This window comes from Hakea prostrata, chromosome 9 (genome assembly GCF_041222555.1).
Source record: "Hakea prostrata isolate BN-2017 chromosome 9, UWA_Hpros_2, whole genome shotgun sequence".
Classification (NCBI taxonomy): Eukaryota; Viridiplantae; Streptophyta; class Magnoliopsida; order Proteales; family Proteaceae; genus Hakea; species Hakea prostrata.
The window spans coordinates 6,013,758-6,038,396 of NC_142608.1; the positions used below are offsets into that span (position 1 = coordinate 6,013,758).

General features: G+C 36.3%; 2 protein-coding genes and 1 pseudogene across 4 annotated transcripts in view; 1 reads left to right on the top strand and 2 right to left on the bottom strand.

The window, feature by feature from the left end:
* DDL (SMAD/FHA domain-containing protein) overlaps nucleotides 1-3,459 on the bottom strand; it is a 29,170-nt gene extending 25,711 nt beyond the window's left edge. For both annotated transcript variants that reach the window (XM_089167750.1, XM_089167751.1), the window contains exon 1: nucleotides 2,968-3,459. The gene's annotated coding sequence lies outside the window, so the exon portion shown is untranslated. The remainder of the gene's footprint in view (nucleotides 1-2,967) is intronic.
* Nucleotides 3,460-9,025: 5,566 nt separating this feature from the next.
* Nucleotides 9,026-12,191, top strand: LOC149004285 (tryptophan synthase beta chain 1-like; annotated as a pseudogene).
* Nucleotides 12,192-18,491: 6,300 nt separating this feature from the next.
* Nucleotides 18,492-22,803, bottom strand: LOC149004286 (glucose-6-phosphate/phosphate translocator 1, chloroplastic-like). 2 transcript variants are annotated; one of them, XM_089169060.1, is made up of 6 exons: nucleotides 22,665-22,803; nucleotides 21,840-22,498; nucleotides 21,504-21,729; nucleotides 21,143-21,365; nucleotides 19,875-20,088; nucleotides 18,492-19,235 (listed from the first exon to the last, which is right to left on the bottom strand). In XM_089169060.1, exons 2-6 carry the CDS (start codon nucleotides 22,353-22,355, stop codon nucleotides 19,224-19,226), a joined length of 1,191 nt encoding a protein of 396 aa, XP_089025186.1. In that variant the 5' UTR covers nucleotides 22,356-22,498; nucleotides 22,665-22,803; the 3' UTR covers nucleotides 18,492-19,223. The 2 variants fall into 2 exon arrangements, with proteins under 2 accessions (XP_089025186.1, XP_089025185.1); XM_089169059.1 differs by having other exon boundaries at nucleotides 22,660-22,803.
* Nucleotides 22,804-24,639: the final 1,836 nt, after the last annotated feature.

A 24,639-nucleotide genomic window follows, 5' to 3' on the forward strand; every position in this document is an offset into this window, starting at 1 on the left:
CTTGCTTTATTTTTCCCTTTTTTTTTTTTTTTTTTTTTGGGTGAATGGAAAAACTTGTAAAACTTGTTTTGTAAAACTTGTTTTTCCAAGCAAGATTTACCACGGTACGTTTTTCTAGCACACAAAAATGAACCGGTTTACCAAACGCATTTCAACTGCTTTATGTTCTCACAGAACATGAAAACAAGAGAAACATTTTTCGAGAGAGTTAAACACACCCATAGTAGACAATCATAGACTATTCTTTCATGTCGACCAATTGGGTGAGTTGCTTATCCCACTACCCTTTCTCCATGATGTCGGAAGAATCGGGGAAACCTATAACAATAATCTCTTTTGCTTCTCACCTACAAATCATTGTTGTTACTAAATATTGATGCTACCATTATTGTTGGCTCCCCAATGTTGGACATCATTTTAAGGTGAGATCCCCTATAAAAGTATTATCAAGGGAATACTAATAGATGAGCAATTCAAATGGCAAACACCCAAGACTTCCATGTCCCAACAATATTTGTGTCTATGACGGTCTACTGATGTAAACTATGACATGTTGGATACAATCTATTCATGGTCCACTAGCATCAACTTGCACTATCCATCAACATGACATAAAAATGCCATTTCAATGTTCAAAAACTGTTTACCAAAAAAAAAAAATAATGTTCAACAACTACTCTATGCCACCTACACTTCTTGTATTCCAAAATTTAAAGTGCAATTTATATTGGCCAAGTACTGAAATTCTAATCTCATGAAAGACCACCTCAATTGCAAGTTTATCCATAGTTTATAGCTCTTCTTGGCAAAATGGAACTTGATAAGTGTCATAAATTGGCATTCTTCTTATTGATGCCACATTAATCACTGTGTCAATGGCCACATTTAAACACAAAACAAGCACCAAAAGATGTTTCACTAACACTTTTTGGTGCATATCTCTTCCCTTACCCCTCCCCGCCAACCCCAAACACAAAAATGAAAAAATACAGAATTTGCATGATTGCATAATATCACCTCTTGGAGGTCATGACATCTTCATGAGAATCACGTTTTGCACTTGGACCAATCTAAAAACAAGAAAGAATAGGAAAGTCCATAATGTTGAATAGGGACACAAGTTCTTGCTCTGGCTTCCATCTTTCCCCTTTTTTTTTTTTTTTTTTTTTTTTTTTTTTTTGGGGTGTGTGTGTGGAGGGGTAGCTCAGGTTGCGTCAAAGTCAATAAAATGCTCAGATTTTATAAGGATGGAGAAGAAGATAAACTGAGAGTACTTCTGTTCTTTCATCAAACTCATTTGTCTTTTCTGTTCTTGATCCAAGTCATTTTTCACACTGTATACAGCTTTAACAATGACAGCCATCATGTATTTCTTAACATCCTTCTCTCTTTGCCACAGGAACACCTCCCCCCCCCCCTCCCAATTCATTAAAACCCTTCTCCCAGCTGCAGCCTCCATCCTCTACATTTCTTCACAGCACATCAGACCACCTAGACATGGCATAGGAACATGTAATATAACGGGATATAACTGATGCAAGGTTGCAGGACTGAACATTGCCAGAAATTCAGTCATCTTATTCGACTTCACCTTCACCGCAATGGATATGGAGGCACAGCCAATGCATGCTGGTTGAATCGATTTGGGTTTGGGTTTTCAGGGGTAAAAGACAGAACCATAAGTTGTTCATTTTAGTTTCCAAATTGTGCTAAATAACTATTAAGGTAAAATGGATTTCTCTATTCAAAAACTAAAACAGACTAACAGAGGGAGGTTCAAAAGGGGGAATAACCAAAATATTTGGGGCATGGTACAGGTGGTGAACAAGTAATTTTCCTTGTAAAAAAACCGCATACACCTATCATAATAGTGGTATACAATCATTAAACAAAACAATATATCAGTGAAATTAACAATTAACTAGAGTAATAAGACCATGTCAGATTAATGAACAGAGGATTCATTGTATATATATTAATCCAACATTACACAAAAAATTGCAAATAAGGTTAGGTAAATTAATGTATTCACAAGCATGTATGAACATGTTGCCATAGAACCAAACTAAACGCACGAGTTGTATCAAACCCAAGTCTTACAGTAATACTACCAATCTGATACAATAGTTGGAAGTTAATAAATTTGTAGGCCATAATGCTGCAATGCTGATAGGAATAGGGAGACATACAACAATGCTAGTTAAGGATAATAAATATTTGAGCAAATTGCACTGGCACCCCAAAATGGAGGCCTTAAAGCACTGACACCCCACTTTATGTTTAAAAAGCACAGAGACCCCAAAATTGGATTTTCATTGGATATATTTGTCTAATTTTTCACTAAAAACAGTTAAATAATTGTTTATTTTAAAAAAAATATCCCTATAATAAATGTCTAAAAGGTTTTCAGTGAAAAATTGGACAAATATATCCAATAAAAATCCAATTTTGGGGTCTCTATGCTTTTTAAACATAAAGTGGGGTGTCAATGCTTTAAGGCCTCCATTTTGGGGGTGCCTTAGTGCAATTTGCTCTAAATATTTTCAAGTGCAAAAAAAAAATAGGAATGACAAACCCCAAAACACCAAATTAAGTCAATGCACCAAATAATAATAATCTTTATCTTCAAAATTAATTGTTACTGATAACTGATGTCTTCAGCACCATCATTTGATAAGATGAACTCAAAAAGGCCATGAAAACACACAGAAATTAGAATCAAACAGAATGTGGTCATTGGAAGGTAAACCCAGCAACAGATTTGAACAGGAAATGCTTTTCTTTTTAGATTACAATCTTTTGTCAACAACATTGCTATTGAATCCAACTATCCCTCGATATTTCGTGTAAGATCATCAGCAAAGAAACTCTAGCAGCTCCTAAAATGATAATAAGCTTCCATGAAGTGAGAGGAGAGGATCTGTATATAATGATAATTTCTTAAGGTTAGGTTGACGGAAAACTTACAGGGAAAAACGGAAGAGACTCGCTAGCCCAGAAGAGCCCAAGATGAAGAAATGAGCACCAGGGAAGAGGCCCAACTCAGTAGTTTCGGACGAAGATTCGTCGACAAGAAGAGCTGTCAGTCGACCTCCCGTCGCTGCAATGCCTTTGATGGAGTTTTCCGCAATCGATTGGGAGAAGGGCAAATGATGGAGTAAAGGTATTGAGTAATAGCCTCAGTCGCTGGCCACTGCTGAAGTCGTTAGTGAACGAAGAAGGAGAAGAAGAAGAGGCTAGGGTTCCAACCTTCCAAGTGCGGCTTGAAAGAACTGGTTTGGTATTCGGAGCGAATCCGGCGAGGGTTGGGGATATGGGGTGTCCTGAGATTTTTTAGTCTTGCGTCTTGAAGAAGGACCAGTTTGGTAATCGCTTTACCGGGAAGGGTCGAGGCTCGTTTGGGTGGGCTGTGCTTCCTTAATGCGCAGCACCGTCCAGCCTGCAATTTCGCAAAAGTGAGTGTTTCAACTTTAAACACTATCGGGAAACGAAAAAACTTGGATCCTGGCCGAAATTTCAGATCCTACGGCCTGGACTGCTGAATTTTGATCGAAATTCCAATCCCACCAACCGAAGGTTTATGGCTTGATGATAATGCGCAGGACCCAAGCAAGGTCGATCGTGAAACGGACAGTCAAGATTTCAGATTTCAATCTCGACCGTAAACTGCAGGTACAGTGCCTTAATATTATGCAGCACCGAAGCCAAACCAGTTTGAATTTTGCTCCTCTGCAGGAAGATTATCTCTAGGATTTTTATTCCCGGTAGAGGTGCACACTAATGTCAACACCTGGCATTTTGAAATTGGACGGTCAATACTAAAAGCACGGGACATGATTGTAATTTCAAAATTTATTTTACAAGTGAGGTTTTAAACTTTTTAAATTTAAATTAAAAACCCTCATAATTGATGAAAGACTTCTCTTGTCAGATTCAGAACCAAGGTTTAAAGTATCGGTATCGAGTGAGTATCGTATCGGTCAGGTGATTTTAAGAGACGTATCGTCCTGTATCGAATATTGTATCGCTTTGACTAATGTATTATAGTGTAATTCAATTGAGAGACGTATCGAGATGTATCGTATCGGTAGGTTCAAATATGGATACGTATTAGCTAGTATCTTATGGTATCGTGGGATATTTTAAACCTTGTTCAGAACCCTAATTCGTTTAATGCTCAACCAATTTTGTCGATCAAACCCCTCTTCTTCTTCGAGTTACCTATCCTCTTGAGATTTTCATCTAGATTAAATCAAAAATTTTATCATCACCGTAACAAAATCGACCTCTTCAAGAAAATTTGGGAATCCCAATTCGTAAGAATGTTGTGATAAACCGTTCCTTCTTAGATGACAAGCTCAAGATGAAACTTGGAAGTGAAGAGAATTCAATTCTTAATTAGGAAAGTATAAAACGGAGACATACACTTTTGTAAATTCACTTGTCAAGAAAGTTACAAAATACTAAATCTTCAAAATCCATGATTACTCCACCGCACTCTCTGGATTTCTAATGTTATTTTGAACCTAATGGGTAAAAAACCCGGGCCTCCCCCCCCGGGGGGCCCGGGGGCGCGGGGGGGGGGCCCCCCCAAAAAGGGGGGGGCCCCCCCAAAAAAAAAAAAAAAAAAAAAAAACACCCCCCCCCCCCCCCCCCCCCCCCGCGGGGGGGGGGGGGGGGGGGGGGGGGGGGGGGGGGGGGGGGGGGGGGGCCGGGGGGGGGGGGGGGGGGGGGGGGGGGAAACTCAAAATTGTTGCCTAATTCATGGTAATCTTCAACTTCCACCCAAGATCAATAAAATACCTGTTGAAGAAACTACAAATGTAGAACTTCAAGCTTTTCTGGTAACATAGTATTTCTATATTATATCTCCACTAGAATGCGTACTAAAGTAGCACTCAAAATGTTGGGATTCATCTTTCATTTCATGAACAAATCTAGGGCCAAACAAGGGTTTGTTGCTTTTAAATTGGATATGTCAATCATATGATAGGGTGGAATGATGTGTGTTATATTGAAAGTGTTGCTTAGGTTTTGATTATAAATTATGTTCTCTTGTTGAATGTTTAATCTATTTTGCCTCGTTCTCTATCAAACTGAATGGCTCACCTTATTAATTTTTCTTGGGAAGTAGAGGGTTGATGCAAGGCTGCCCCTTAAGCCCTTATTTGTTTTTGACTATTATGGAGATCTTGTCTCGACTCTTTGGGGCATTTAAGGCTAAAGATGCTTTCCATGTCATCAAAACTATCCGAATGGCTCCGGAAATCACACACCTCTTCTTTGTTGATGATACTTTCATTTTTTGTCGTGCTTCCTTAAATGATGTCTTTGTGATAAAACAATGTGCTAGATATTTTTGGAAATATTATTGAACAAGTGATCAATGTGGATAAAAGTGAAGTTTTCTTCAGCAAAAAGACCCCCCTCTATGAAGAAAAAAATTATGAATTGCCTAGACATAAAAGAAATAAGTAAATTTTCAACTTATCTGAGTAGTTATCTATTCTCTAGGAAAGCAAGATTTGTTAATCTATGCCCAGTCCTGAACAAGATGAAGTATAAACTAGTTGGATGGAAAACACATTCCCTTTCCTTTTCAAGGAGAGCTATTCTGATTCAATATGTGTTGCAAGCGGTGCCTCTTTATCACATGCAATATGTCTTACTCCCAAAAAAATGTTTGTAAGTCTATGGATTCAATATGTCAAAGTTTCTAGTAGGTAAATCGAGTAAAGGTAAGAATCTTACTTTTATTTCCTGGGATAAATGTTGCTTACCTAAATCTCTTAGGGGTTTGGGTTTCAAAAAAATGGAGATTATAAATAAAGTTATCCTTCTTAAACAAAGGTGGAGACCCCTAACTGAGCAATCCTCAATTTGGGCACAATGTTTTAAAGCCAAATGCTTTCACCACACTTTTTAATCCGAAGGTGGAAAAAAAATGGCTCAATTATTTGGAATAGCTTACATTTTGTACTTCCTTGTCTAAGGAAGTTGATGTTTAGACCTCTAGAGCAATGGGGGGAAAACACCTTATTTTGATTTGATCCCGGAGTAACAAATAAAGATGATCATGTAGTAGGAGACTTTAATATGCATTTTGCGCCCTATGGGGTGAGAGTTGCGGAAGTTGCAAAAACGAGGGGTAGATTTGACTCTGAAATTTCCCTTACGTTCTGTCTATTAATTTCTTCAGCTATAAACAATGTTATGCTCAATTCTGAACAGGACTCATGGCGGTGAAGCTTCTCCTCTGCTCAACACATGACTAATAAATTAGCTTATTATGAACTGCTACTTAGTTCTAGTACCTACCACTCTTCGAATTTGTATAGAAGATGGTGGTTGTTTTTATGGTAGCTTAACATTCTACCCCAAATTTCTTTATTTTTTCTAGCATCTTCTCCATGCAGGAATCCCAATTAATATGGTTCTTGCCAAATGGAATTCAAATTCAGATCGTTGTGTGTTTTGTAGTGGAAGCAGTGAATCAAGTTGGCATATTTTCTTCACTTGTGAATGGATGTGGAGGATTTGGGTATTGGGACCTCTAAGATTAAGAACATAAATGTTGCCTTTTTCTAATATTCATTAATTATGTTTCAACTTGTTCTATAATTCACACCTTGAGAAACCTCTGTTAAGGTGGATAGTCTCTATTATAATTGTCACTTGCTAGTGTGGCAAATTCATAATGGAATAATTTTTAGGAAGGATATGCCCAATCCTGAACGGGGGTGTTGAATTACATAAACTTATGGTGTCAAGATTTACAATTAAAACCTCTTGGTCACCCAAGCATTATTCCTCTAGTAGCTATACAAGTAGAAAATAGTGAGATTCTTTTCTCCACAATTAAAACAATAGTGCTAGTGCAACTCACATGTTATTTTGTGCAAGAGTGGTACATCACTTAACTAAGGAGGTGGGATGTTGCTGGGGATTAGCTCACCAAGGGAATGTAATCTACTACAGGAGTGGTAAATACGTGGGTATGTCTTTTACTGCGGCAATGGCCAAAGGGTTAGCGATCGGATTGAGGTTGGCTTTACAATACACACTTCGGATCGACCAAATCTTGACAAACTGGGACTGAATCATGGAGTTTTTACCTATTCCTTACAACTCTTGGCCATTGGAAGCGATCCCTGACCTTCTCTTTTTAGCATCCTAGATAGATGAAATCCCTATAGAAAATATTGGACAGCACGAGCTCTTGACTGCATCTAGTAATTTAGCTGCATCAGCATTAGGGGAACAGGAACCAAGGGTGTGGAACAATTTGCATAGAATTCTGAATTTGTAATTTTTAAAATCGGTATTTGAAAAAAATAAAAATAATAATAATAATAAAGGAAACAACAGAAAAAAGGACACTCATAAAACATCTATAGCAAAAGATTGAAGAACTTTTCAACCAAAACTTCAAGAGAGATGAGATCATGAGATCATCCCAAATTTAATATTTTTTTTTATGTTATACACTAGTATTTTCAGTTTTGTAATCTTATAATAAATATGATTTTATCGTGTCATTGTAAACTTACTGATTCAAATATTGACAATAAAGATGAAGATGGGGAACACATAATATATCACAGTTGTTTTGAGTTTGAACCTTTATCTATTATGTAAATCATGCATATTTTATGTTTTACAAATGTGCATCTTACTTTTTCAACAAAACAATTTCAAACTTGGGCTCAAAATGGAATCAAAAGCATAGGAGGAGAAGCAACATCAAAATGACAGGTAACATTCTTACAAGTAGAGTTTAGGGAGCTAAGCTTGGTCCCATATAGCCCTCTGTGGTGACTCCTTTCCCAGAATCACCTCTGGAATCTATTCCATTGCTGACCTATTTTTATGGGGAATTTGTCAATGATGGATCCACGCTACTATACTAGTAAAGGACGTGGATGCTACAGCCTGCAGACCCTTTCAGGATGTTTCGGGAGGTATTCTTCAACAACCTTGTAAGTTCTTGAATGCCTCCGAGGTGATTCCAATATTTCTACTGATATATTGAAACACACAAAGAAGACAGAAAGGGTAACAATCACTTTTCACGTTTCTTTAATAACACAAATATCAACCTTTAAAATTTCAAGTAACAGGGCGCATAAATGGTGAGAATAAATTCTCACCGTAATCCATAATGGATAAAAAAAAATCTATTATAGATTTTGGAGATTTTTCTATTATTTTAAATAAGAAATAAAAATGATAATAGATGCCAAATAATTTAAAATAAAAAAATTCCCATAATAGAGAATGGGAATTGATACCGAAAAGAGCCTTAGTTGATCACATGATATTTAAATCTATTTATTAAATTAGATAATGTCACTCATCCCGTGTCTTATCTAGCAAAATTATCAAACCCTCCCTTGTGTTAATTATTTTCTTCTTCCAATTACTTGGTATTAATAATTTAAAATCCCAAACTACTTTTAACTAGGAATATATTTTAGGATAAATCTAATTACTCTAGTAATTAAATTACCTTTCATTAATTTTATTGTTAAAATCCCAAAATACCCGTAAGTTCATTTATCCTTTTTAAACGTATTTCTTTCATAAAAAGTTTAAAAAGAAAAAAAAAAAAAAATCTTCATCTTCTTTTTCCTAAAAAACTACTAAACCATTAAGCCAATTCGGGACTCTTCGAAACCAAGATGACATACCAATTCCAACATGGACCGAAAAATTGGGTGTTGAAACACATATCATACATCTACAAAGAGAAATGGATTGTAAATTCCCTGAGAATTTACAAAGCTAGTGAATAAGTTATGCGTCCTATAACTTTTTTTTGGGTAGAAAGGTCATGGGTCTCTTTCAGTTCCAATACAGTTATGCCGTTATGCATTTTCGGGGAAAGAAAAATACTGTAATACATGAGGGGTTAGAATCTAATGAAAAACTTTCTTTGTTATTGAACAAGAATTTTCAATTGTTTAAATAGTCGCCATTACCATCTCCCAACTCAATTGTCACCATTACCATCTCCCAACTCGACCTTCATCAGTCTTAACAGTTCCCAATGGCACTTACTGTAAGCTCTGGTTGCACTAACCAAGCTTCTCCTTACAAATCCTTATTTTCTTCCTCAAATCTTTCTAGCTTGCCCTCCAAATTTGACAAATACCAGTGCGGCCAATTCGGCTTCAAGCCTGCTTCGATTTCCTGTGTGATGGCGAGAGAATCCACACCCTTCAAGTGGAGGAGATTGAGAACAAATGGAAGAATCTTCAGAGACCGGATTCATTCGGTCGTTTTGGTAAGTTTGGAGGGAAATACGTCCCAGAAACCCTTATGCATGCTCTTAAAGAACTCGAGTCAGCGTTCTCATCACTTTCTGGGGACGAGGAATTCCAGGTTTGTTCATTCAGTTGAAACCCTTTTCGCATTTCCACTTTCCAATTTCATCGAGATTCTTTATTTTGATTTTTATTGCTTCCTTCATGCACCTGTAGAAAGAACTAGATGGAATTCTGAGAGACTATGTTGGGCGGGCAACACCTCTATACTTTGCGGAGCGGCTCACAGAGCACTATAAAAGTCCTGATGGTGAAGGGCCTCACATATACCTGAAGAGGGAGGATCTCAATCACACGGGAGCCCATAAGATCAACAATGCGATTGCCCAAGCTTTGCTAGCCAAGCGTCTGGGCAAAACAAGGATCATTGCTGAGACGGGTGCTGGTCAACATGGAGTAGCTACAGCTACTGTATGTGCTAGGCTTGGTGTGCAGTGCGTTGTCTACATGGGTGCCCAAGATATGGAGAGGCAAGCCCTAAACGTTTTCAGAATGAAGCTTCTTGGAGCTAAGGTTTGCTATTACCCTTGAATGAAAATTTCCATTATTTAATGCTTGTAGCTATTTTGTGTTTCTATTTTGGGTGTTGCTTGTGAAAAATCACCATCGCATAACAATGCTATTGCTTTGGGAATCCTTCCCAGTTTCACTTGGTTTTTGGATTAGTAATCATAACATGTTCTGAAAAGTCCATCAATTATCTACTTGGTTGTGCAGATGACTGCAATTCATCTTTATGGAATTAGAAGGTTTCTTGTGGAGTCCAAAAGGGTTCCCTTTTTTTGCCACACAACTCTTTGTTCATGTGTTATTTACTATCCTAAGGATGCGGATACATGTATTGAAACATACAGCCCTTCTTTGGGATACTCTTAGACAAGAAGTTCAAGTCCATAGGGTTGAAATACTACTTCTCAGTGCCATTATAATCTCTTGAACAATTTTCATGTCCCTCAGATTTTATTTTTAACCATTCTGGTAAATTTTTGATTATTTACTTTTTAATTATTGTATTATATTGCTTACAAATGAATAAAATTATTGGTCAATAAAATCATTGTGGTTTTCTACAATTCATCAATTTGAATGTTATCATGCAGCACTGAGAGTTTTTGTTTTTGGTCTTTTGAAACTAGATTATTTCAATCATTTCAGTTAAGATCTGGTTGCATGTGATGCTGCCTTGTGGATGCTTAACTGCATGTTCTCTTACTTTGCTCAATATGAGAAGAAGAGCTATGAATTTATTGTCTCGTCATCTTAGTGTGCAAGTTGATTGCTTATTCTTTTTCACATTTCAACACCTGTTCTATCATGTTGGTTTTTGTATACAGATTGGTTCATTTATCTTCTTTGGTTGTCTAATTAGGTGAGAGCCGTGCATTCTGGAACTGCACACTGAAGGATGCTACATCAGAGGCTATACGGGACTGGGTAACTAATGTCGAGACAACCCATTACATTCTAGGCTCTGTTGCCGGGCCTCATCCATATCCTATGATAGTCAGAGATTTCCATGCGTGTATTGGTAAAGAAACGAGAAAACAGGCTATGGAGAAATGGGGTGGCAAGCCTGATGTGCTGGTTGCTTGTGTTGGTGGTGGTTCAAATGCAATTGGGCTATTTCATGAGTTTGTTAATGACGCAGATGTCAGGTTGATAGGTGTGGAGGCTGCTGGTTTTGGCTTAGATAGTGGTAGGCATGCTGCTACTTTGACAAAAGGAGAGGTCGGGGTATTGCATGGGGCTATGAGCTATTTATTGCAGGATGCTGATGGACAAATAGTTGAGCCTCATTCTATAAGTGCTGGGTAAGAATTAGGAAGACTTGGCATGCTATAGATTCATAGTGTTTCTTATGCTATATTGTTTACTTTTCATTTGCATTGGATATTTAGATGATTTCTGTGTCACTTTAGGTTGGATTACCCTGGAGTCGGGCCAGAGCATAGTTTTTTGAGAGATGTTGGTCGTGCTGAATACCATAGCGTCACTGATGAAGAGGCACTGGAAGGTATGTATGCTTTAATTCTGTTGGTGATATTCTGCAAGCTAGTGACATCTCTAATTCTTTCTTCTTTGAGTGAGCGGGGTTGGGGTAGGTAAAGCAATTCATTCAGAGGGCTAAGGACAAACCTTCCCTAGGAATGAGAACCAAATTTTTGTGAACCACGAAAAACTACAGGGGCTTGTCAGATGCGTAGCCTCTAAAATGCCTTTCTTGGCCAGAGAATTTAGGACAGAGTTGGCTAATCATGGTTTACTTGGGGTGAGATGTTCCAAGATTGGATTGAAAATATAGTTTGCCAGAAAACTGAGATTGCTTCAACAGAACAGACTCAGCAGGGGAAATCCAACAGATAACTCACTTTAAGTTGCCCTGAAAGGGTTGTCTCCAGCTACTTTTTGGTATGTTAGGTGTGAGAATCTTCCACCCAAAAAACAGAGAGTGAGAGATACTATAAAATGACAAAGACAAATGCCGAAGTCTTTTACTTTGGCTAGCTTGATGTGGTTGGAGGGCTCTAATCTTGCCAAATCATTTGTGGCTTGGTAGGAGCTTAAAAAAACAAGGCTCAAGCTGAACTTAAGTGACTGGAGTAGAGGAATGAGCTGAGGTTGACTGAGTGATTTGCTATTTTCTGCTTGGTCCTTCCTTATTTGTTCTGCTTTTTTGGCACAATTACAGCTTTCACGCTCGTATCTCGATTGGAAGGCATAATACCAGCTTTGGAGACATCTCATGCTTTCGCCTTTTTGGAGAAACTATGTCCAACACTGCCGGACGGAACTAAGGTTGTGCTTAACTGCAGTGGTAGAGGTGATAAGGATGTTCAAACAGCCATTAAATATTTGAAGTTCTAGAGAGGTGTTGATGTGCCCTTCCCTTCCAAAGCAGAAGTTTTGTTTGAACTGAATGATATCCCACCCCCATTCACTATAGAATCATCTAACCATTTTCTATTGTAACCTAACCAAAAAAAAAGAAACCGTTGTCTATTATAAAATATAATAACCAAGTTTGTTTTCAGATTATTTGTGTTGTGTTGTTGCAATCCATGCTTTCTAGATTCATACTGTTGTTGATTCATACATGAGTGAGCAGGAAACACACTTGTTAGCTTTGGATGGCAGTGGCATCTAGTTTACTATATCATATAATTGGGGAGCACTTAATGGTGTCCCTAGTCACAGGACCCAGGATTTAACATCAGGAGTGGCCAAGCATTAATATTTTACACAGAACAAAATGACTTTTCTATGCATAGTCTTTATTTAAAAATTTTCTCCAGTGATGGGGTGGATTACTAATATTTCACACATAGGAAGAGGGCCTGAGGTAAAATTGGGAAATTTTCAAAAAATTAAGGGGTCAAAGTGCATATATTTCATACATGAAAAGAAGGTCGGGGAAATTTTCAAAAAATTAAGGCATGGCAAGTTCAACAAAACTAGTGGCAAGGGGTCTGACCCAATGGTAGTTCCGCCCAAGGTTTAAAGTATTAGGATCAAGTAAAGTATCCATAAGGTGATTTTAAGAGACGATTGTCCTGTATCGAATACTGTATCACTTTGGCTAATGTATTTTAATATAATTCAATGAAGAGACATATCGAGATGTATTGTATCGGTTGGGTCAAATATGGATACATATCAGCTAGTGTGGTATGGTATCATGGAATACTTTAAACCTTGGCTCCTCCGCTGCTTATGGTCGTCTCACAAACACCATGTATAATATTAGGGGTATCAAATGGGTTTGAGTGTTTATCCCCAAAAAAAAAAAATGGTAACGGGTGGGATTGCAATTTGATAGTGACTTTAGTCGTCTCACAAACAATCAAAATCCATATTTAAAGAATACAGAGATTAGGAAAAGAGAAGGAAGGTGGGTTCGGGGTTTGAATCGAAGTCATAGAGATTATCACTTGGTATTTTCAGGGCCACTTGGAGTATCTTTCTGCTAATTACCTAAATAAAAAATCAAAGAACCCAGTGACCAGTCTTAGATCTTGGCTTGCAACATTGAAGAAATTTTGGGTTGGGGTAGGGTTACTTTCCAAAAAGCTATAAATCCTCTTACAAACTTTTCAGACTTGGAAGCAAAACGATTTCGAATGGAAACCTATCTCACACAATATCCCGCTCTTGGTTTTAGAGAACGAAAATTTCAGGATGTTGGATTTTGTTAGGGTGTTTTTCCTAGGTTTTTTCAAGTGTTTGATTTCAGTTATCTATTGTTGTTCCGCTCGTCTGTTCTGGTTTTGTTCTCATCCTACAGTTCTGGATGATGTACCTCAGATGAAACTAAATAGAAGAGTTGCAACAAGTAATGTAGAATACAAGACTCAATCCAAGAAATTGGGTAATTGAACAGATCACAAAATATACTAAGGATCATGTGCAAATAAGTTGAAAACAATCACAAAGCAAATAACAACAAACAACCACAAGAATGAAAGAGAAATGCAAACAACACACAAGAATTTTACATGGTCCATTAATCCGAAATAGTTGAGATTAGCTACATCCACGGGGAGGGATTTCACTATTTTAATCTTCAAAATAGTATAAGATTTGAGAATAATACAATGTTACCTCAACCGGTCATACCACCTCTCAAACCTCCTTGAAAATACATTTCCACCTCAAGCTCTTGAAGTTAATCTAAACTCAAGCATCAATGGAGTTGCAATGGAGAAGAACACAAGAGAGAAGAAACTCTTTTCTTGCAAAACCACAAGAAGAAGAAGACTATAAATGTTCAATCCCGTTTTTGCTTAAAACCCACTTTAGAACTCACTAGAAACTCTCTTTTTCTCACTCCCATTTACTTCTCCCAAAACCCTCTTAATGATACTAAATTCTAACCCATGTTTAACACTAAGTGGGACCCACCAAATACAAATTTTGAACTCAAAAGAAATAAAGTTATTTTCATCACAAACCCAACAACTAGAAACCCTAGAAATGCCTCAACTTCGAGAATTCAGATCCACACAAACGAATAGCTTTGCTCAATGATGACAACGAAGTCAATCTCAGATGTTAAGAAAACAACAATAGACCCTGAATTATTATCTACATATACGGTGTTGATGTGAAGGCCAATCTTTGTCGTTCTATCTATGTTAAGTTTATGTTCAGTTTACAAAGCAAGCAAAAGAAAATTGAAAGCAAGCACAAGAAAATTGGGATTACACAATAAACAGAGAAAGGATCGTTCTTGACATTTTTGGGTAAGGGTGGTGGTTTCTGGCAAAGGTGGATATTGTCGGACAAGGTGTAGATACAAGATGGGTGAAAGGATTCCCTTCATTCTCTAAGGATTGGGAGATGTTGAGTAAGGTTGGGGCAATATTGTAATTTCAAAATATGGGTAAAGGCATTTAAGTTATTTTATTTTTTTGTAGCCGCCGGCGAGTTTGTATTAGGAAGGGGGATATTTAATATAAGTGCCACCGGATGGGTGCTACCCCAAGACCTCCCCTGATGGCAGTTTGGGCTTTTAACCTCTCAACTAACCCCACCATTGACAACATTTAAGTTATTTTGTCCATCACTTAACAAAAAATCTTAACCGTGAGTAACTTATAATTTTGACAGTAAGTGCCATGTAATTTAAAACATAATAGTGGATGATCATTAGTTTCACTCCAACAATAGTAGGTACCGTGTAAAAACTCTATTGCTTTTATGAATATGTTGGAGTGTCTACCCAAAAAAGGAAGAACGAGTTGGAGTTCAATTGGATGGTGACTTTATCTTATATTCATATTTATATCTTATTTAATTGAGCAAATTGACACCAAAAAATAGAGGCCTTAATATATTCATACCCCATTTTATGTTTCATAAACAAAGACACCCCAAAGTTTGACTCATATTGGGCACATTAGTCCAGTTCGTTAGGATTTTATGTTAAATCATTGTTTGAGTTCTTTAAACCCAAAATTGCCCCTGATTATATATGAGATGACCGCAACATCTGTGTTGTCTTCTTCCTCTCCATTTGTTCTATAAAAAACCTTATTTGCCATTGAAAGCCAAACCTCGAGCCATGAGATCCTGTTGTTGAGTCACTCCATTCGCTGTTGCAACTATAGTGTTTAATTTGTATATTTCTAATTTTGATCCTGGTGTTGTTCAATTCATATGAAACCCTAATCTTTTCTAGCTTTCAAAATATGAGGGCGTTGCTATTGTGTTGAGTGATTTTTAATGGATTCTCTTGAGTTTCAATCACCAAAAGTAATGAAAACTCCAAATCTCCAATGTTCTTCAAATCGTCACTCAAGCAGAGATTGAGAATGGGGAGGGAAAAACTTAAACCCAAAGCAATCGTGGGAAACAAGATTTTTTCCGGAAAAAAGAGAGTTGAAAACAATCTGTGGTTCAAATTTCGTTGGAACTCTACCCAAATGAGCCATAATAGTAATTAGGAAGAGAAATTATATGATTTATTGTTGATCGAGATTCTCCGGGGATTGCGCTTACATCACGGGATTTTTATATTAATGCCGCCGAGTGATCATCTTCTTCAAGGGATTAGAAAATCTTTAAGCTTTACAACCCCGGCCAAGAGTTTTTTTGGGTCAAAGAAGAAACAAAAGAGTGAATGATACCATAGATGGGTTATAGAATCCCTTCTTTGAGACTTCTTTATTTGTAACCTGCAAAATAATGAATTATTGAATCATATCTGGATTTGTGTTCATTTTGATTTGGATTATTCATTTGGCAAAGTAATTGGGATTTTTGTTTTAGAAATCAAAGAAGGCAGGAAAAAGGGGCGAAAAGGATGAAAAGTGAAAGACGACTGTCAATAAGGGCATAGTGGTCTTTTTATCTCTAGAGCTAATAGGTCTAATAGAAATGGGATTGTGTATTAAACATAAACTCGGGTGTCAATACATTAAGCCATTAAGGCCTCTGTTTTGGGGTGCCACTCCAATTTATTCTATTAAATTTTGACGACATTAAATAATACCTTTCGTGGTTCCAAGCTGGGGGTGCAAGTTTGGCCCTAGCGGCCCTGACCCGCCTAAGCCTACACTTAGCCCGAATAGGGCTTGGGCTAAAGATTTTGGCCCTAAGGGCGGGTTAGATCCAAAATTTCTAGTCCTGAACTAGGGCCAAGGGCAAGCCTGAGATTACTCTCTAGGCCGTCCCTAATTTTAGCCATAATATTGGTCCTGATTTTGGCCCTAATTCTGGCCTTGATTTTGGCCCTGATTCTGACCCTGATCTTGACTCTGATCTTGCCATAATCTTGGCCTTGATCTAGGCCCATGATCTTGGCTTTGATCAAGGCCCATGATCTTGACACTTGTCAAATTTTAAAAACATAACCATGTTTTGTAAAAAATTTAATAAAAATAAATTGTATCTTCATTACCAATGTAGTAAGCATTCACCTGATTTTGGCCCAATCCTGACCCTAATTTTGGCTCTAATCTTAATGTAAATTTGATCAGAATCATGTATTAGATTTTTACCCTAATCTTCACATTAACATTGATATATCTATAAGTCTTGACTTTGACCTTCAGTCATTTTGATAATATTAGACTATGAGTTCACTTTTTATATTATTTTTAAGATAATTTTTATTTTTTGAAGATAATTTTTATTTATCGAATTAAGTCATTTTTAGTTCCAAAAAATCATTGATTTTATTTTTCGACTAAGGCGAAATAATATATATAAATAATAAAAGTTAGTATATAGAGAATTAATATCTAAAAAATCTACACTCCAACTTCTTATCATGAATATTGATATCTTTCACCCAAAAAAACACTCATTAAGGACAGATAGCTATGTTTGTAACTAAAATATAATTTTCTTTAAGTACGAAAAAAATATTAATACCAAATTATCGTTGATTTACTTGTTAACAAAGTTTTGAATTTTTTTTTTTTAATAGTAAGGATATCAATGGGAGGGGTTTTCAAATTCCATCACCAAAGGAATGGGAGAGGTTTTCAATTTCCATCATCAAAGCAATGAGAAAATTTCAGAGATCAATATAGAATTAAGAAGTATGAATTTATCTATGTTTAAAGCAAAACTATCAACTTATTGACTATTTTATCATTTTGTATGAGCTTGAATCATCTTCTATTTCTATGATTTTATTTTTAGTTTACTTATGATACTTTTATTTTTATTATCATTATTTTTTTTAATGAATTTACATTTGTTATTTTAGGTCCAAGAATATGACCAATTAAGACTATGGCTAAGATAGGGTCAATCGTTGGCTAGGGAACTAATGGAAAAAGGGTCAATCACAGACCAAATCATGGTTAACATCAACTAGCTCATGGAACTACATACGTTCATCAAGACATCCAATCAATCGCCCATGTTTCTTTCATTCTTCCTTGTCAATGAAGAGGTTTTCCTTACAAATCCTTCATTGGAAATCTGGCGGCAGACTTGAATGCTGCACATTAAATGTACAGCACTTGCTACCAACGACCGAGATTGAGATTGCTGCACATTTAATACGTCACACTGAAGTTGAACCACCCGAAAATCTGGCCTCGATGGGTGGACAAAGTGGGGGCAACGGAGAAAAATTCTGCCTTGTGATGAGTGGAATAGAAGGACATGGACAATTCAATGGCTATGAGTACCCTTTTTTGGAGGATGCGTCAATACACGAGGAGGTGAGGAAACAGAATCGGCATCTTTAGTCAACGAAGGAGTAATGAGCGACAAAGAGATGAAGTTGTAGAATTCAATGAAGGAGAAAGAGATGAGAATACAGCAAGGGGTGAAGCTTTGGATCACCAGATGATCAGGGATTGGTGGTACCAATGAAGACAGAGAACGAACTAGAAAACCAATGTGATTACTCGAAATAGAGTTTCTATGAAGGCTTTGTATTTTCGTCACAAAAATAGTTAAAATAACGTAACCATTACTAACATAAGGCTGTCCTTAATTGGTCATTTTATTCCAAAAAAAAATATATACTTATATTTTTTAATTTAAAACAAAAAGAAAAAGTGGTCATACTTGGATACTAAAGGAAGTCAAATGTAAAGGGCCAGACTTCAGGGAATCAGGGGTCTTTTTTTTTATAATTTAGAAGATATATATAAATTTAATACCAGTTTTTTTAATATTCATGAATATACTTATTCTTTATTTTTTTATTTTTTGGCGAGAGCTAAAATTAAGATTTGATAATTTTGCAACTTTTTTTGGGTCCACTTTTCTTAATCTCTAATCCATTTATACATTTTACTATTCATTCTAATAAAAGGTCTAAAATAATAATTAATAATTTAAATTAAAAAATGTACAAAAACTAAGAAAATAAATCTAACTAGGAGCTTATAATCGGATTAATTGATTGGATAACAATCAGTTGGAAAATGGTATTACCATGACAGCATCCTATTAGTGATTGAGCACCTTCAGACTCTTACGATAAATGCAGACTTCAGTTATCAAACTCAGAATCAAATGCAAGTCCAGAGATGCCAGAAACCAGATGGATCAACGGTTATGAACTGAAAATAACGCTATTTAGACACAAGAACACTAGGAGAAGAAATTTACCCCTAAACAAAAACACAATGAGAGGAAACAAAGGAACCTATCAATGTCATACCAAAGGGTTTTACGTTCACATCGACATTATTTTGGAAGACACAGCTACAGATATCTTAAATAAACTACCAAAACACCTATCTATCCAGCCTTGTGGTAATAACATTTACTGGTTATCTTTCTTATTCCTATCAACAAGAAGAAACTCCTGAGGACCAAAATCCCAATATTCATGGGCCATGAAATGATTACTATCGACAGCCTTAATCTCTCCAGCCATCTTTTCTCTTTCCGCTGATACAATGCAAAGTTCTGTACCCATATTTCTCATTGTTTAGCCTGCACAAGGGAGTGAAAACATGCCAATCAGTATCAACAAGATGCAACATAAATCAATTCTTCGTGCAGCTTCATACATCTCATGAGCTCATCATACCACTGGTAACTACACCAGAAAGGGGTAAAGTTCAAAAGGACGCTTGTTAATGCTAAACTTTCATCCAATCTTTAATATGTCAGAACACTAATCTGTACAAAGATTCTAGTCATTTGTTGTCCATAATTTAAATTGGTGGCCCAATTCCAGGTGAATGCTACATATGAAAAACAACTTTACAATAATGTGATGCAGTAGAATTATATCTGTGCAACTTGAAAATGGACTCTGAATTAGAAAAGAAAGAAATATGTGCATTGATAAAACCAGTATTCGTTTAATGATGTTTCTCCCGGCTCCAATGGAGCAGGGATACCTAGGAGATAAACAAACAAATGTAATTTTGGACATGGATCAGATGAGACATTTTACTCTGAAAATGAAGCAAAGGGCATTTTAGTCCTTCAATTTTTTTCACAATGGGATACTAGTTCAATTGAAACAGTATTTATTGACAACACTTCGACCATCATATTCAATTTATCAAAAACAGAATGTTAACTCAACCGGGAATAAAAGAAGGTAACAGAAGGTTAACTCACCTGGGAATAAAGGAAGGTTCCAAGGATTGCGATGGCAGCCCCAAGGGCATTGACCGGTTGGACAGGCGTGCGGAAGATGATGATGGATGAGACAATGACAGAAATCCTCTTCATGGTGTTCCCAATGCTAAATGTCAAGGGAGAGATCTCATCCAGCGACATGTATGAAACCTGATTGTACAGGTGATAAAACACACTTTGTGCAGCTACCCACCTATTATGAATCATTCAGAGCCACACATTCACCCAAAAGAGAAAATTCTTTAGTAAGATGCCAATGGAGAAAAGAGCACCGCAAGCTATAAATCAACAGATAAGACCAAAGAGTGAGAATGAAAGACAGGAATGAAACATGCTAAGTTGCGAAAGAAACCATCAGCGCTCCCTCAATTACTCACAATTGGTCACAGCAAGACACATCAATGAATTGACATCAGTAACACACAAACAGCATGATAAAATGGGCAAGTGGATATGCACATCTTCAGGAGGTAACTGGAAACTTCAGTGAATTAACTGGAAGCAAGCAACAATTCCAGCAATTCCAAGTTAAACAATTAGATATTTTACCAAAAGTTAAAAAAGTTGGGATGCCACAGTCATTTATACTAGTTTTTCCTGACCATGGTTTTAAAAAATAAAAACAATCTAGGGCGTTCTTTAGAAGCCAAAAGATAACATTAATCCTATGTAAGATTACTTAACACAGGGAACAGATATGAACAAAGATTTTCTTTTTTTTTTGGTAACAATTCATTCAAGATAACTGAAAGGCGAGCTACAGCAGGGCATCCAAGACACAGGCATCTTGGACAAAGTTAAATCATGACCATTTAATCAGGTCTGTACAAAGTCTTGGTAGAATCACCATAGGAAAAAACTCCTCATCATGTCATACTCAAAAAAATTTAACTTTTTAACAGCAAAAATGAATTTGCTAGGACTGGGATCCTCTAAATGCACCTGGTCCCGATCCACTGTCCAAAAATCATTCAATTAGTAACTTGTCTTCTCCTACAATCAACACTATTCTAAAGTAAGACAACTAATACTCCTAAGTTACAATTTTGAGTATAACTGCTATTACTGCCTCAGTAGATCTGAAACTGGGATTTTTGCTTACGGTGTGGAGTGGTCTAATATAAATATTTAAGTATCAAAAGAAAGGTTGAACTGGTAATCATATCAAACAGACATGGATACACAGAGAAAGCAGCAGTACAAAGATAATTACAAGCAAATGAAGGGTTGGAAGGTATCGTGTTTACCATACGAAATGGGGTCCAATATCAGAGAGCGCTTTGTTCCAGCCAGCTACCCACAATTGTGGGCCTTCCACCGCAATGGCGAAGGGAGTGAGAATCAGCAGAGACATTATGGACAGACAAGCATAGTAATTCATGCCACTGACAGAATTTCCCTTCATCCCCTTCTTTGAGAAAATGTTTCGAAACACAAACGCCAGATTTGATATCATAGCCCCCATAAACCCTAACAAAGTGAAAGAACCAAAATTTCAGATTCAGAAAAAATACAAAAACGAAACGAACAAATGCAGAAGAATATGAAAAGAAAACCGGGGGCGCTAAAGGAGATTCCATTCTAAAGAAAATAAGACAATATGCTTACCAATCATGTTGAAGTTGAGCTCGGTGACAGCGGCAAGGCCACAACCGCCGATAATTGGCACAAGCGACAGATATACCGGCACTGGAAAAGTTTCACCTAAGATAAATCTAGAGACCAAAACACTGAAAGCAGGTTCAGCGCTCTTGATGATATGAGTGAATGAAACCGCAACCTTCGACATGCTTACAGTCGCGGCAACATGTCCGATAGTATGTGCCACCGCAACCTACACAACATAAAGGAGCGAGAGAACAATAAGACCAAACTTCTTCAGACAAAACAAATCAAGAAAATCTAAAACCATTAAAACACCAGAGACAATCCCATACTCCTTACCGGAAAGAGAGCTTTCCAGAATTCCATGTCAGTTTTGGGTGCTTCAGCGATCCGTAAAGTCCAAGAGATCAACATAATGAGTGATCCCGCAGCGAGAGACAATGTTGAGGTGAGCCATGGGTAGGGGTACGCGTTGAGGACTTTCTTATTGTAAATGTTGAAGACAACGTTCAAAGCCCACCAAGTCGCAAAATAGATACTTATCTTCAGCTTCTGAGCTGCTGCAGCTTTTACCTTTTCTGCGTCTGGTAGTTCGATCGGCTGCGATCGATCAGCTTCATAGGCTTTGCACTCGATAATAGGCTTCCGAAGTTTTGAACTTTCTGAAGATCCAAAAGTTTCAACAGATGAAATATAAAGGGGTTTTCGAGCACAAAGACCCGATTCGGAGCCTTTTGTCGCTGACAGAGAAGGGAGCGAACAGGATTGCGGACGTAATCCTGATGCTTTAGGACGAAACCTTAAGAGATCCGGAACACCAAGAGCTCCTGGTGAATGCTTGACTGAACAGATCATCTTGTTGATGGATAATCAACCAATCTGCAAATAAATCTTTAAAAATCCGTAGGAGTGGCCTACAGTTCCGTGATCTCTGCAGGGTTTATGAAATTTAAAGCCGAAACACAAAAGCTCCAACCTGATGAATGATTCACCAATTTCTGCGGACAACCAATTAGCAGATCCAATAAATTAGGTCGATCTTCCGATTCCGACACAGAATAGTAACAGAAATGCAAGAAAAAAACAAAAACAGAGTATGTGATCTCGACGAATTCCTGAACAGAAATTACAAAACGAACAGAAGATCTCCTTAGAATACCTTACGTAAGAAACCTAAAAATCCAATCTATGATTTTTTTCTTCCCCTCTTCGTTGATCTCGCGTATCAACTATTCATATAGTGAGAGCGGAAGAACGGAGGAGCAGGAGCTTTCAGCACCAGAAAGCGAGGTAGAAAGTTATAAGCGAGAAAAGCGGCAGAGAAACGCATAGTGTTGCTGTATCTCAATTATATCCTTCATAAATTTGTTTAATGACCGAAATATCCTCAGTTAACATAAATCGTATCGTAAATTCGTAACCCTTTCCGTCGACGCGGGAAAAGAATACCTAACACTGTTCATTCCTTTCTACCAATAAAACAAAAGGAAAAAATACTGTTCATTCCTTGGGATTCGCCGCCATAGCGACCTCATTTATAGAACACGTGTCAATTTAAACCCCTCAGTGAACGGTTGACGTAGAAAGTTTGACCAAGATGAGAACTCAAAGGACAAGTCAAATTAATGGATGGCCAAGATGAGTCGGATTGTCCACCCATGACGAGGAAAAATACCAATCCACATGACCACCTGCTTAATTTAAACATAAAATCTTTTTTTTTTTTTAAGAAAAATTTAAAACATATATAGAAATTAAAATCTTATTTCTCCTTCCTTAAAAAAAGGATTTTGTGTTGAAATCAAATATGCGTCAAGCATTTAATAATGTTAGTTGTAATTTTTACTCATGTACGGAGGATCCAAATTCTAGCCAAGATTTGATGGAGAAAAATAGTGCGGATCGTTCAATGCAGAGCTAATGACAAGTGGTGTGAATTACACAACACATCTGAAGTGGAAAGAAGTTGTGGGTTCAACGCTCAAAGATTGTTATTAATGATACTACATCCTAGTGAGAAAATAAATATAATTGTGATTACATGAATGAAATATTTTTGTTTATATTACTGAGTATAAATAAATTTGATTGCTAGCTTGATAATGAAATAAAAAGTAATTAAAGATTTGTACAATAATATATTTGGGATAATTATTATTGCTCTCTGTATTATAGTTTAATTATTATTTTATCTCTTATAATTTTTTAAATTATTAATTCAACCTTCAACTTTGCTTGTAATTACTATTGCCATCCTACCGTTAAATGATAACATGATATATTTATTTATTTAAAAATTCCAAATTAATCTTATGATTTTATATTACTTATTTATACTTTATATTAAATTACATTATTATATTCAATAATTAGAAAAAAAAACTTAAAGCTAATTAAACAATCTTATTTTCTAGTCAAAAGAAATAGAGAAAACAAAAAGAAACTCATTTTCAAATTTATATACGTACTTTTTAATTTGATAATAAAAAAATAATAATTCCTAATTTTTTTATTTACTTTCCAATTTAATGCTATCAAATTTCAGAAGTTTCTACTTCCAAATGATTGTTATTTATTTATTGTTTAATTTGACGTTAATAATTTTAGGAAGTTCTTATTACCAATAGGGTTTTTTTTTTTAATTTTTTTTTCTTTAATCCAAAATGATAAAAATCCATGTATAAATTTTTTTTTTCCTTTCTAAATGAAGATAATATTATCTTTGGCATTCTTAATTATAAAATGGCAAAATAGGCATTAAACATTCAACCTTACCGGTCTAATATTGTTAGAACTGAGGGAACAACATTAATTTCATAAAGAGCAGTGTTCTTTTAGTAATAAAGCTATAGTACAATAAGGCAACAGTAATTATTTCATAATATTTTTTATTACATTTACATTTTCTTTTGTAAAAAACAATTTTTCTTATTTTTGTATAGTATTGCTGTGTTCACCAAAAAAAACATATTTGCATACAAAAATGAAAATGATTTCCTTTAAAAAAAATAAAAAATAATAACCTTATATCACATGGAGAGTTAAATCCATGACCTCTTTATAGAGAGGGGCTGATCATTATTGACTGAGCAACCCTTCACTGGTGAAGTAGACCGCAAAAAATTTATATATACAAATA

Coding starts and splice junctions, on each gene's coding strand:
- LOC149004286 (XM_089169060.1), bottom strand. CDS start 22,355: ATGATCTGTTCAGTCAAGCATTCACCAGGAGCTCTTGGTGTTCCGGAT. Junction 21,730..21,839: donor TCTGGAAAGCTCTCTTTCCG/GTAAGGAGTATG, acceptor TATGTTGTGTAG/GTTGCGGTGGCACATACTAT. Junction 21,366..21,503: donor GCTCAACTTCAACATGATTG/GTAAGCATATTG, acceptor TCACTTTGTTAG/GGTTTATGGGGGCTATGATA.